Genomic DNA, 15057 nt, shown 5'->3' on the forward strand with positions numbered 1-15057 from the left:
TTGACTTTGGAAATCAGGTATTTACACTCTGTAGAAGCCGCATAATTATGATGTAGTAATAATGAAAAGACTTATAACACGCATTATGAGAAGTATTAACATATAACTTTACTAATCCAAACCACATTAGAGGTTGTCCAGTGGTCGAAAACTCGACCAAAATATGTAATGTATATACTACTCTACTTTCACCCCACGCTGTAAATAAAACATGTAATTCGGAATTTCTTCAATTTTTTTAGATTTTCTGTTTATATTTCGTCGTTACTTCGTCACCCAACATGGTAACCTATTAGGCCCATGTTAATAAAATTTGTTTGTGCTTACTTTTGGGCCTATTTTAATTTATAAATGGATTTTGCACATCAACAGAAAAAATATCTTTCTAAAAGTATGCGTAGATTTTTCCTGCGATGCACACGAGCTGAGAGAAAAGGTTTTCAAGAAACATGATTGTCTGTTATTATCTAAAATTAGTATCACCTACATATATTTTTATATTACATTTGAAGTTTAAGTCTAATATTTGATCTAATATTATGACTTATAATATAGTTTCAGTCTGTATTTTGTTTGAGTATTGAAGTAAGATGAAGCAAAGTACAATAAAGTACAAGAAGCAATAATGTCAAATCGATGCAGATTCCATGCAAGCCCGTCTGCCGTTATTGCCATCAGGATCTAGCTTGAATGATTCTACTTTACTATCATTTATCTTACAGTAAAGGATTTATTATGCAATACTTGATACTCGATACTCTAATCCAAGTTAAATTGAATATTAATTGATTTTTACCATTTTACTAAATTGGACAATATTTAAACTCAAATAGTGATGTAGATTACCTGGTTTATCTAGAATGTTTCTATTTTTATTGCCGCAAAACATTTTCGTTGAGAGTACTGGTATGCTATTCACGTTAGCCGACGTTTTTTCATGTATTTAAAAAATAAATTATTTTAAATGCAACTGAAGATATACATAGAATTTTGGTTACCTGTAACGGGTATATTTTGTTACCCTTGCAATAAATCTACAATGTTATCAAATGGTTTTAAAGTAAAATTTGTATGTTAAACAATTAAAAAATTTCAAATCAATTGGAGAAAACGTCCTTACATATTTTTACCTCTTGGTTGGACAGGCAAATAAAGATTATTTCTAAGTATATTTATCTATTATTAATGAATTTTTAACAAATGCCCATACCATGGAATATTTTCGTCCATATGAAAAGAGGTATTGCTTATAGAACACTTGTAAAATATTTGCATTATTCTCTGCCCATCAACATTCTGCCGTTATTCACTATAAACCATCGTTAAACATGTTTATAAGTATTTACAGCTATTTATGTAATATGTATTATGTAATATGCTATCTTTGAAATAATACATTTAAATATCAAACTAGACTGAGGTTAATTCCTCCTTCTCGGAAAGGCAATCGACGACGAAATTCGTTCTCTCTCATTTGAGTGATTGGCCCGTCAACTTGACTCGGAACTTAAACCCTTCTTAATATTGATTTTAACCGAACAAAATACTACTTTTTTCTGAACTGAAGTTGTTCTTCAAAATTATTTAAGTTTACAAAATGCAAGAATATCAGTGCTCCCAAGTTAAAGTTTTTGTTAACATAATATTTGGGTCTAAGTTAATTTTATTGCTTTAATTTGTGCATTTCTGTTGATTTTTAATACTAGAAGAAGATTCCCATCCTAATGATTTACATTTTCTATTTTGATATGTATTCCATATTTAGTCATGCTCGAGTGGTGATTTAAACTTTCTCTCATATTTTAGAGCGAGCATTTACAGTGTGTCCTTCACGTAGGTAGATCAGGCTTAACCTAAAGTTTCCAAATAAACCATTCTTTTTTTTTATTTTAATAGTTTTATGACAAGAAGTGAATAGTAAACACCACAACTCCACATATCCAAGGGAAAGATATTTTAAAACTGCCTTAGAGCTTATTCATAAGAACGAAAGTTTCTATTTATCACTTCCTAACCTTCCACATTCCGCTACAGATTTGCACAAGCATTGTTACCTGTAAGCAGATGATACGTCAATCGCAACTGAATGTTGCTATAGGTGGTGGTTTCTATGGAATCGTTTACTGAATAATTGGAACCTTTTTTTCTCTTTGTAGCGTTACCAGTAAATTCTCAGTATTTAAGCAAAATGTGCTGTAAAAACAAAATGGACACACAATGCATGATTGACGTGAACTTGAGAAACACTTTCACAGAGGCCGCTAAGAAGGCTTCTGGGGACGGTCGATCCATGACACAACAGACAGTGGTGGACTGGCTGACTAAGGCAAAGGTAGAGTAATCACTACAAAATGTCTAAAACTCTGTTAAAATTCTAAAATAAAAGTAGGCAAATGACTTAAGAGTGTGTAATGTTATGTACCTATTTTTATTCCACCGGTCTTTGGTTTTCAATTTTTCGTAACTGCGCAAAATATTGAGAATTCTAAGATTAAACACTTTTCTAGTTTTTCTTTTCTTTGTACTTGACTTAGGTTATTGATGGACAAAGCATTACCAAAGAGGAGTTTGCTTCTGCCTTCCAGAAGCTGGGTAAAACTAACATAGACTTCTCCGAGTTCACCAAACTGTTGGTTGATTTGGCCTCCAGCAAGAATTTGGACGTCGGAGTTTTAAAAGAGAAGCTTACAAAGTAGTTGACAAGGGTACAATCATAGTTCAGAATAAGTCAATTACTGTCAATTAAAGATTACTTAGATGGTTGTATTGTTATTTAACGTTTTCATAAGAATCGTAAATTGGTTTTACACTAATTTTACTACCAATAAGATTAAAATCTACCTATAAGGGAGTTAATTTTAGTTATCTTTATAAGCAAATAAATAAAATCAAATTGGATTTTAAATAGATGTAACAGGTCGACAAACTCTCTTTAATTTCGATAATTATTACTCGAGCACAAAAGCTAAGTGAGCTTGAGTCAGTCATTAATTATCAAAAGAAAAACAAGGTACGTAGTGAAATATAATGTGTATATTATTAAGCATGAAAAATATTAAAACAGATTCCAAGTATTTTTTTGCATTAAAATTCTCTAAATTATCCCCCTAATAGTAATAGTAATTTAAGTAGTAAAACGCCCAGTGTCACCTGACATGAACTAGTAGACACGAAAAACGAGCTTCAAAATTTACTATGTGAAGAGAAGCCTACTAGTGTTAATTACTCTCAAAGTTTAAGAAATAATCTCAAATGCATGTGGCTTCTAAATATAAATTAAATAAGAAAACTGAATTACGTTTTGGTTCTTCATAAAAAAATATAAGAAAAGCTGACCAATAAATTATACTAAATTTGTATGTAAACACATTTTGAAGACGAAAATCTTAAATCTTTGAGAAGAAACAGTCTTCCAACTGTTATAGCTTTTTTAAAGTACAGACAATAATTTTCATTACTAATATCATCCAATCATATCAGACTTAGCATACCCTACTTTTTTAACTTAATATTTTATTTTTATTAAAAATCTTAGTAGTGTAATATGTAAAATTAATTAGTATTGTTTTAACTGTAAAATCAATTAACACAAAGAAGATTTATTCAGAAATAGATTGCTGCATTAAACGTTGTAAGTGGAATTTTACATTTTTTTTAAATAATTGTAATTTTAGGGATTTGAACAAAACATTCATAGAAGAAGTTAGATTCTAATATATTGAGTTTAACATTTGTGTAGAAACAATAGTGAGCGGATCTGTGGTAGGAATGTATTCTGGACTTGCCACAACCGTTAATACTTGGTCTGCGTGGTGAGCAAACTATTATATGGGATTAAAATGTTTGAAATTATACTGATTATTAAACTTAAGACTTTTATTGAAATACTATAACTACACAAATCCAAAGTGCATATTTTTTTACTGCTACACTCTGTAGTGTATTCCAACTTAGGTTGGGCGTTTGTGTATTGTTAGTTGTAATGTGTTAGTCAAGTTTTTTCACCTGAGGATGGGATCAGATTCCAGATCCCAAAACGTTGTGTATTGTTTTTTACCATTATAATGGAAAATGTCTGCAATAAACCTTTGAGCAACTAAATAAACTCATAATAAACTCTATAATAAAATCTATATTAACTATAGAGAACATATTATTATTAACAACTATTATTTATAAACTCTATAACATAATAAATAAACTCACCATCACCAACAATGAACTTCAAAAAAGAAGTACACATATCCATTACAAAACAAAATAGTGTACGGATGGATTACAGGAAAATCTTTGTGATAAAAATCAAAAGTATTTTAATTAAATACAGTATTTCAATTAATTGGGACTATGGATTTACTAAAAATATAAAATAACTACTTTGATACACAACTATAATGTTAAATTTAAGCTGTTAATGAATTTTTACCTATATTATATCAAAATAAGTTAAACATTATTGTTGTACGTTCAAATATTGTTTTGTGGTATAAATGGTACATAGTAAATATCATGACTAAGTTAAATAGTGTTTTATGTACAACACAATAATTATGTTTGACGAGTTTTTGATGGTTAAATTAATTGGTTGTTGTATTACAAATTGTACTACAAAATATTAAAAATTAAATTTGCTATACGTAAACTCAAATCAATATACTGTAACAGTATTGCGTTTAACCGTTGTTATACTTTCAGTATATAGTAAATGTATTATTAATTGTATATATACATTTTTAGGCATTTTTATATCTATAAATACAATTTTAATTAGTTTCGATAAATATTTACGTGTGCCTGTAATATAACAATGCAGACTACAATCAGAAAATAAGCTCAAAACACCGTTAAACCTAGGTGAAGCTTGTGACAGTGATTAGTACTCGATAATCGTGACATCAACCGATTAAGGACATTCCAGGATTATTCTGCTAATTTACTGGCTTAATAGAGCCGAGTAGGATTAAAAAGGTTTGTCTCAAACATTCATAAATTCCGTAGTTCATAGTTAAAGTAAACAAACTATAACGATATCTTCAGAGGTGTTACAATGTCAATTAGGTGCTTGTGAGTGATTAAATATTAACTGTACAACATAGAGAGTTGTCAGGGGTTGAAACTGACCATGGTGGGTCCCACGCTTTAAATAAAACATGTGATTAAAATTTCTTCCATTTGGTTTGATTTTCTGTTTATATTTCTATGTTATTTCGTCACTAACATGGTAACCCATAAGGCCCATGTAATTTTGTTCAAATTTTAAATTCCTTTCTTGTGCTTATTTTTGAGCCTATTTTAATTTATAAAGGGATTCTACAGGAGAATATCTTTCTAACAGTATGAGTAGATTTTCCCTGCGATGCACACGAGCTGAGAAAAAAGGTTTTCTAGAAACATTCTTGCCTATTAATATGTAGGATTTTCAGAGTATCTGATACTTATTTAACCTAAACTCACATTATGTATTTTAAAGTTTTTGTAATTGACATCTTAATACTAATTTAACCACAAGGAGTTTGCCTATTGTAATTTTGAACGAATCATTATGTAGTTTGATTTTATACAGTGCATAAACAATTGCACACAAAGTTTGAATCAAGTTCTGTTTAAATTCAAAGCCAAGTTATCTTTTTTAAAAATGCAAGGAATTATGAATGCAGATCTTAGAATAATTTGTATTCATAGTTGGATTGCGTTCTGGTTATGAATAGTAATTTAAAAAAAAACATTTATGAAAGAAAACTCATTATCTAGGTGTGAATACCAATATTTCATAAATTACCACGAGTTCAACTTCGTTATGTTTTTCTTTACCAATAAATTGAAAACTAAATATTACTTGTAAACAAAATATAGTGTGAGAACTCTTCAGTAAATTCCACAAACGTCAACAACATTTCCAACAGCTCAATAAAGCTGGCTATGCTGTTACTGCAAGAGTTATGCTGTGTTCTGTTCTAAGTACATTTTCTACAGGCCACATTTTACTACTTAAATTACTGTTCCTATTGCAGGGATAATTTAGAGAATTTCAATGCAAACAAATACTTAGTATTCTTTTTAATGGTTCATGCCTAATAAGTTAAGATACGCATTTCACTACCTAACTTGTTTATCTTGATAACTGTCCAGTTAACTAATTCAAGTTCACTTTTAGCTTTTGTGCTCGAGTAATAAGTCTTGAGAATAACGAGAGTTTTTCTAAAACACAGCTATTTAAAATCCAATTCAATCTTATCTATTTGTTTATGTTGAAAACTGAAATTAACTCCCTTATAGGTCTATTTTAATCTTATTGGTAGTAAAATTAGTGTTAAACCCAATTCACGATTCATATGAAAACATAAAAGAACAATACAACCATCTTAGTAATCTTTAATTGGCAGTAATTGACTCACTCTGAACTATGATTGTACCCTTGTCAACTACTTTGTAAGCTTCTCTTTTAAAACTCCGGCGTCCAAATTCTTGCTAGAGGCCAAATCAACTAACAGTTTGGTGAACTCGGAGAAGTCTATGTTAGTTTTACCCAGCTTCTGGAAGGCAGAAGCAAACTCCTCTTTGGTGATGCTTTGTCCATCAATAACCTAAAGACATTGTATTTATAATGACTTGTGTAGATACAAAATCCGTAATGGTAGAATCGTACAGCGAATCTGTTTGTCAACAATTAGTTAATTAGAGTTCTGAGCAAGCAATTTTTTACAAAGAAAAAAAACAAGAAAAGTGTTCAATCTCAGAATTTGTTATATTTTCTGCATTTTCTTAAGAGAAAACCATAGACCGGGGAAATACAAATAGGTACATAACATTACACACTCTTAAGTCATTTGCCTACTTTTATTTTATAATTTTAACAGAGTTTTAGACATTTTGTAGTGATTACTCTACCTTTGCCTTAGTCAGCCAGTCCACCACTGTCTGTTGTGTCATGGATCGACCGTCCCCAGTAGCCTTCTTAGCGGCCTCTGTAAACATGTTTCTTAGGTTTACGTCCACCATCGACTCACGGTCCATCTTGTTTATGCTGCACATCTTAAAGGCTTAAATACTGAAAATTTACCGGTAACTCTACAAAGAGAAAAAACAGTCTAATTATTCAGAAAACGTTTCCGTAGAAACCACCACCTCAATGCCTATAGCAACATTCAGTTGCGATTGACATAACATCTGAGATACATAGTCGTCGTTGTGTTATCGTGTTAGATTTGCTAGGTTACACTGCTTGTGCAAATCTGTAGTGGAATGTGGGAAGCGATAAACAGAAACTTCCGTTCTTATGAATTACCTGGCAGATTAAAGATATTTTCCCTTGGATATGTGGAGTTGTGGTGTTTACTATTTACTTCTTGTCATAAAACTATTAAAAACAAAAAAGAATGGTTTACTCGGTAACTTTAGGTCAATCCTGATCTACCTACGTGAAGGACACACTGCAAATGCTGGCTCTAAAATATGAGAGAAAGATTACATCACCAGTGACACAATCAACTAAAAATGAAATACATATAAAAACAGATAATGGGAACATTGATATAATGTGAAAATGTAAATACATTAGGATGGGAATCCTACTTTCAGAATACAAACTCACAGTAAATACACAAATTAAAGCAATACAATAACCTTTCGACCCAAATACAGTACTATGCTAACAACTTCAACATGAGAGCACTGATATTCTTTCATTTTGTAGACTTACACAATTCTGAAACCAACTTCCGTTTAAATAAAAAACAGCTTTTTGTTCGGTTAAAATCAATAGTAAGAGGTGTTTCAGTTCCGAGTCAAGTTGATGGACCAATCACTCAAATTAGAGAGAATGAATTTCGTCGTCGATTGCTTTTCCGAGAAGTAGGAATTAACCTCACTCTAGTTTAATATTTAAATTTACTATTTCAGAGATACCAACATTGTACAAACTTATAAACATGCTTAACGATGGTTTATAGTGAATAACGACAGAATGTTGATGGGTAGGGAATAATGTAAAGATATAACATTTGTTCTATTGGCAATACAGTTTTGCTATTGACGAAAATACTCCATGCAAGAAATGTCATAGGCATTCATTCTAATTCATTAATCAAAATAACGTCAAAATAAATAAGGAAGTTTTCTCCAATCTGTTTAAAATTTTGTAGATTTTGATAAAATAATGTTAATTTAAATAAATTTGTTAACATTGTAGATTCATTGCATGCATAACAAAATATACACGTTACAGGGAACCAACATTTTAAGTGAATCTTCAGTTGCATTTTTAAATTATTTCTTGAAAATTACTTGTCATGTAATAAGACCTTGACTAATATGAATAGCATACCATTACTCTCAACGAAAATCTTAATGTTTTGCAGCAATAAAAGAACATTCAAGATAAACCAGGTAATCCAGATATCTCATTAATTTTAAAGATTGTCCAATTTAGTCAATTAAAACAAATCAATATTAAATTTAACCCGGATAAGAGTATAGAGTATTGCAAAATAAATCCTCTACTGGAAGATAAATTATAGTAAAGTAGATTAATTCAAGCTAGATCCTGATGGCAATAACGGAAAGATATTTTCCTGTAAATGTGCAGAATCACTTGATTAAAATAGGCCCAAATATAATTAATTACCAAACAATGAATTATAAAATTTCTAAAAATTAACATGGGCCTGGATTACCATACTGGTGACGAAATAACAACGAAATATGAACAGAAAATCGAAAAAAATGAAGAAATTCCAAATCACATGTTTTATTTACAGCGTGGGGTGAAAGTAGAGGAGTCTGTGTATTACATATTTTTGGTCGAGTTTTCGACCACTGGACAACCTCTAATGTGGTTTGGTTTAGTAAAGCTATGTGTTAATACTTCTCATAATGCGTGTTATAAGTCTTTTCATTATTACTACACCATAATTATGCGGCTTCTACAGAGTGTAAATACCTGATTTCCAAAGTCAATATGTAAAGATAAACATACGCATGTTAATTACTAAAAGATGCATTCCAATTATCATGTTTTACACTCGAGGTATTTCATTTTACTTGGTTAATGTAACTAGTTTTTAATCAATAACATTGAGAAAAAACGCATTTACTTTACCTTACTTTGAACATTATATTGGCTACTTCCAAGGGTTTGTGATCGTTGACTTCACTCGGCTTTTGTGCAACTCAAGTACTTGCAGCTCACATCAATAACTCCAGTCGATTTGAGCACTCGACAGGCTGTTAGTGACTATTGTTTAATGCAATACAAAATACATTGTTGCTTTACAATACATTGTACCAGGGTCAGTTTCAACCCCTGAAAACTCTCTATGTTGTACAGTTAATATTTAATCACTCACAAGCACATAATTGACATTGTAACACCTCTGAAGATATCGTTATAGTTTGTTTACTTTAACTATGAACTACGGAATTTATGAATGTTTGAGACAAACCTTTTTAATCCTACTCGGCTCTATTAAGCCAGTAAATTAGCAGAATAATCCTGGAATATCCCTAATGTAAACTAAATGTTTAATTTTCCTCATATTAAACGTCATCTTGTAATAATAAATACTAGAGGTCGTCCAGGTTCTTCGAGTTTTCAACCACTGGACGACCTCTAGTATTTATTATTACAAGATGACGTTTAATATGAGGAATTTAAACATTTAGTTTACATACTGAATACAGTTAGTAGTATGAAACCTTTAATCGATGCCAGGTATCTTCTTCATAAAGGAGATTGTTACTTGGAAACTTCATCCATGAGAGAGGTTAATGAAGGCAATAATGAAGCTTGGCAGGTATAATTAAAAGCAGTAGACAACCTTGTTTGATAACAATCTTACAAAGTTGCTAATAACATCCCCCTCAAAAATATTTTCCGAGTTTTGTTACAATGACATGGCTGATGGAAAGAAACTAACTTATTTAAATTCTCTTTCCAGGAATAGCTTGGTACACTGACTAAAATTTGTTTTGTTCGCCTTCAGAGTATAGACTTATTATTTGCAGCTTTATGTTGTTATTTTTACTACAACTTCAAAGCACATGAAATAAATTTAATTAAACTAGCTTTTACCCACAGGATTCGCCCCATTTGAATTCATAAGTAAAAAAAAAACCATTGATTGGTTAAGTTAAGCTGAAATAAACGAAACGGAATACAGTAATACGAACTAAAAATCACACCTAATTTTAATCTATATATATAAAATCCAATGTATGTTTGTTCGTATGTATGTATGTATGTATGTTTGTTTGTGTTTTATGGACTCCAAAACCGCTCGACAGATTGTAATTAAACTTTCAGGCATTATTCAAGGATGGTTTGTGTGAAGTTTGGTGCAGATCCGTCAAATGGACTCCGCCCCAGTGGCTCTGGAGTTTCCCATGTTAACCTTATGAGTACTTATATTTAAATGGAATTAAAGAATCTTAACAGCTGGTTCAACTAAACAATTTGATTCTGTGATGTTCAATAGCATTAAAAAGTTAATAGGTTTACCAACAGGAAGCAGCACTATTATTTTCTTTTAAATTTATGACAACAGATAATTTGCAACCAAAAGTTGAGTGAGCGTAGCGAACGAACTTCAACCTGGAGGCGAGTTAGCGTAGCGAACGAGCTATCCTGAAGGCAAGTGAGCGCAGCGAACGAGCCCCAACCTCAAGGTGAGTGAGCGTAGCGATCGAACTTTAACCAGGATCTTGAAAATGAACAAGCATTTGACATAAAACCACATTAGGACAGGACGACGTCTGTCGAGCCAGCTAGTAAGGTAATAAATTGAAAGAATAACAAACAAATTAGTACAGCTGGGGTATTTTTAACATTATATATATGGATAGTTCTCTTTGGAAAGGAATTACGACCTTAAATGGCAATTTATGAAATAATGGATAGTTTTGCGCAAGGGTTCTCGTCATGACGAACATTTTAAGTATATGGTTTATGGGGGTGTAGCTTGTAGTTTTCTCAAAAGGTTTTATATATGGGTCATATATATGGGGATGGGGATATAATATGGGGTAGTTTTTATTGCACCACAAAAAACAATAATAGTAATTTTAATTCAAAATAACCAAGCACTGCTCGCTACTAAACCAATGGGATGCCTAAGAATTAGTTAACTTCAAACAACAAGAAAACTAGCTATGTTTCATAAAAAAAGGCAAAGGTTATTTTAAGACACACTTGCTAAAGCATTATGTTTTAATATACAACTTGCTAAGAAATACACGGGTTGATGGATATTGTAAGTATTATAGTATAAATTTATAAATAGGTTCTCTATACGTAATATATTGTAGTATTATAGCCATAAATCTATTCCTTGCTAAATCACACCAATAGAAGCGATCTACATAAGTACCATCAGCTGCACCCCTGTGCTATCGACCAGTCAGCCCAAGGCAACCATCATTTAACCACAGTATATTTAATTCCTTAGTTTGATTTTGTTTTTGGCGTACATTATTGTCTGCACGTAGCTGATTAATAAATCCTAGATTTATTTTAAAAGTTATAAAGAGGATTAGTAATATAATATGAAGTGTACAATTTTAATAATCGTAAAGGTTGGTAAAGGGGAACAAATATTCACGTGAGTGATTTAGTAATATGGCTTGAATTAAAACAACATATAATAAAAAATTGCATTACAACACACATAATAAGTAGACATCTAGCTGCCAAATAAAATAAAGTTGAGAGTCATATTTTAATGTATGTAATATTTTGTTTACATATAAAATATATACATACTTTAGTCTAACATAATACCTCTGATATATTTCAATGTTTGCTTTGCGGGTTTTATTGATTGAAAACATATTATTAGACAACAGAATATGAATGTAACCTATCAATAATATTACAAATATAGGTCATGTCATGTCAAAGCACCAATGACTGTTATGGTATCATACCATTTTGCTGTATAACGCTCGCTACTATTGTATAACTTTATGAACACCGTACACTAAAATGAAATAGGAATCAATGTATGCCATTAGACTAATAATCTCGCAATCACAATCTTAAATTTATTTTTAATACACGCACAATAGTTACATTGTTTACAAACAATTTTCAGCAATTGAATATATGGAATCAGGAACTATGACCTGATTACGACTTAATTGGCTTTTCATTACCTTTGAATCACCCACAAACTCCAAGTTGTTTGTATTAACTCTGTACTCTTGATACAAAAAATTGTGTACTGGTTATGTTTGTTTGTATGAGATAACAAATCATTGCAAGAAAAGAATTAAGTTTTCTTTGAAACAATATAATTTTGAATTTTAATTTGAGATCTAAAAGTAAATAGATCTCACTAGCCAAACCTAGCCTAACTTGTTACCTAATATAACCTAACTTCCTAACCTAACCTAACCCAATACGTATATAGATAGACCTATATGTAGATTTACATGTAATGTTGACACATATCGTGGTCGTTCGCCCAATTCAGTTTTGTCGATTGGACTGTGTATTAGCCTACGTATTGCCCCATGATAACCCACAAACGGTGATAGGTACTTTATCATGTAAAACATTCGCCACCACCATGTAACGTATGACCCACACACCAATTTCACTAGATGTGTTGTAATTTGCGGTGAAAATAGAACCGTTATGTAGAGAATACTCTGCTCATGTAAAAAATAAGGTACTTCAACATGAGTTATGTTTGTTTAACATTGTCTTGTTATATAGAGCCTTTGTGTTAAAACTATGCTAAAATTTTCGTTCACAGGTTGAAAATTCCTCGTGTATTATGATTCAAAATTATTTTCTGGTAGGTCCCACTTCACTGGTAGAAGGCCAAGCTATTACCTCATTTTCTATTAATCAAAAATAAAGTAAATGTTAAAATGCAATTTTTAAGTTAAACACTTTCTTACAAAAAATAATAACTTGGTAACCTAATTTTAAGGTTTCGTGTGGTTTTTATTTTTGGTGAGATTCCCTGTGTGTAATTTATTTAAATTTATAGATGAGTTCGGATCATATGGAACGTAAGGCAATCCAAAATATTAGTTATGTTAAACACTTTGATCATTTATACTAAAACACTAAGGAAACATGGAATCTTTTAAATATTCGGGAGTGGTGGGTAAAATCCTCGAAATTCGGGTACAGCAGTAGTCCTTTCGAACCAGCTACGGTGGAATTTTATTTAAAAAGAATATAGCTTTCAATTTGCTTGGTTAAAAATTGGTGTAATCGGCAGAAATTATAATTTTGCATCACCAAACTCTACAGCACACATTGATCTACCTTAATGTTTATTATTTAAATGATTAAGCCTACAGCTTAAACATGGACATGAAATGTCTGGTCCATGGTCAAAAATAAGATACTTTTTAATGAGATCAAGTTTAAAAGGACTTCAAGTATAAATGGAAAGTTTACATATTATTTTGTATACAAGATTATTGTGTGTGTCAGGGCGGGTAGGACGTGGGTTTGGGCCATGTCGTCGCCCCCTTGTTGTTGAGTGTTAGATTTACGATACAAACACAACTGTGGCCTTGTACTTGAGACGTCTACTCTACCACTCCTCTCTACTATACACTCTACACTGCAGCTACGGAGTAAGGAAGCTAAAACGGGTGTTTCCTAATCAACAATTGGGCCAATCATGTAGAAAACAAGTGTCCTGGCTGTCTATATTTGTAACCTCCCATCGCTGATTTACCAATAATTGCTGGATAATCATTACTGAACACCTATTACCAATCATCAATTAATTGAGATAGAGGACGCCTAGGTGCGTATTTAAACCAAAATATGAGTGAAAGATGAGTGTATAATGGTGTGAGATGATCTGTTGCTTACTGAGTGTCCACTTAGGAATACAGCAAGATCCTTGTAACTTGGCAAGTAGCTAGTAAATATGTGTAATGTTCCCTGACAATCTGGGTTTCACTGGATATGTTAAATTTTAAAACCATGTTTCAGTCTCGAGTCTGATAATGGCTAAATAGTTAGATAATTAATTGCTCTTGAAAACATGTCATGCCGTGAACATATTATATAATCAGTAAAACATTTAGGGAAGACACATTTCCTAAGTGTTTCAAGTTTTGTTTGCAATACAAATGATAACTAGAATTTATGAGTTCCAGAATAAAGGTTATTAAATACCTAGCATATAACGAGGAATAATATGATCATCTAGTTATTTCAATAGCGTACTATGGAAGTTCGATCCCGGAATATCCACAAACATTTTAGAGAGTTGGGCAAATAACTTTGTTAATAAATTTCACTCAAAAATCTTTTTACAAAATGTCTCTTGCGTTGAAACAGACAACAACTATCCAGCGTAGGTTACATCAGGGTTTCCCAGTAGGCTGGAAGTAATGCTGAGCACGAGACGGAGTGAGATGGTCTCGTAGAGGTAATGTAATTTACAGATCTTGATATGTTATCAGATATAACAGCTGGAGATCTTCCTTACTTTGCTTTTTATCTTTCAGCAATGATATTTTTTGTATAAACCATACACGAAATTAATATGAGTACAAATAAATGTGAACTACAGTTATTATTCCATACTAACACAATATTAGTTCAAGGTGGCTTTGAAAAAATAATTAAATGCACGATTGAGTAAAAAAACTTTAATTCAAATCCACATGTAGGTTGATATTATAAGTGCCATGGTAAAAAAAATCAAAACACCCTCTGACTCTTACAGACTGGTACCATCTCTGGATTATTTGATAAAAACTAACAACGATTTCTTATTGTAAGGAAAATTTGCCTTTTGTATGTAGGATAAATTTTTGGAGCTCCTTTTTAACATTAGTTAAACATCTTTTTAAAAACCAGTACGATACATTTTTTTTTTTATTAATTGAAGAACCTTCTTAGTAACCTCGTGAATATCTCCACAATGAACAAACCAATCAATATTTCAAATCGTATTATTCGCATTCAACTTGACAAACATCTGATTGTTATATCGATTGTGCCAAAGACGGGTTTCAATGTAAAAGGTTACCGAAGGTGAACCCGGTCGCTAGCATCTTGTACATAAACATTGACTTTCA

The 15057-nt window shown here is 31.5% G+C and overlaps 3 protein-coding genes across 4 annotated transcripts in view; 1 reads left to right on the forward strand and 2 right to left on the reverse strand.

Annotated features, from left to right (window-relative positions):
• The window catches only part of LOC128990338 (gamma-1-syntrophin-like), a 134531-nt gene that overhangs the window by 59314 nt on the left and 60160 nt on the right, over positions 1 to 15057 (reverse strand). The gene's annotated exons all lie outside the window — the stretch shown is intronic.
• Positions 2124 to 2751, forward strand: LOC128990340 (uncharacterized). The gene is made up of 2 exons (XM_054412680.1): positions 2124 to 2332; positions 2535 to 2751. The coding sequence occupies exons 1-2, from the start codon at positions 2189 to 2191 to the stop codon at positions 2694 to 2696; spliced, it is 306 nt and encodes a 101-aa protein (XP_054268655.1). The 5' UTR covers positions 2124 to 2188; the 3' UTR covers positions 2697 to 2751.
• LOC128990339 (uncharacterized) lies at positions 6347 to 7079 on the reverse strand. The gene is made up of 2 exons (XM_054412679.1): positions 6889 to 7079; positions 6347 to 6584 (listed from the first exon to the last, which is right to left on the reverse strand). Exons 1-2 carry the CDS (start codon positions 7030 to 7032, stop codon positions 6423 to 6425), a joined length of 306 nt encoding a protein of 101 aa, XP_054268654.1. The 5' UTR covers positions 7033 to 7079; the 3' UTR covers positions 6347 to 6422.

Source organism: Macrosteles quadrilineatus, unplaced genomic scaffold (assembly GCF_028750875.1).
Source record: "Macrosteles quadrilineatus isolate MER2022 unplaced genomic scaffold, UCM_ALF_1.0 Scaffold_3__2_contigs__length_128488019, whole genome shotgun sequence".
Lineage (NCBI taxonomy): Eukaryota > Metazoa > Arthropoda > Insecta > Hemiptera > Cicadellidae > Macrosteles > Macrosteles quadrilineatus.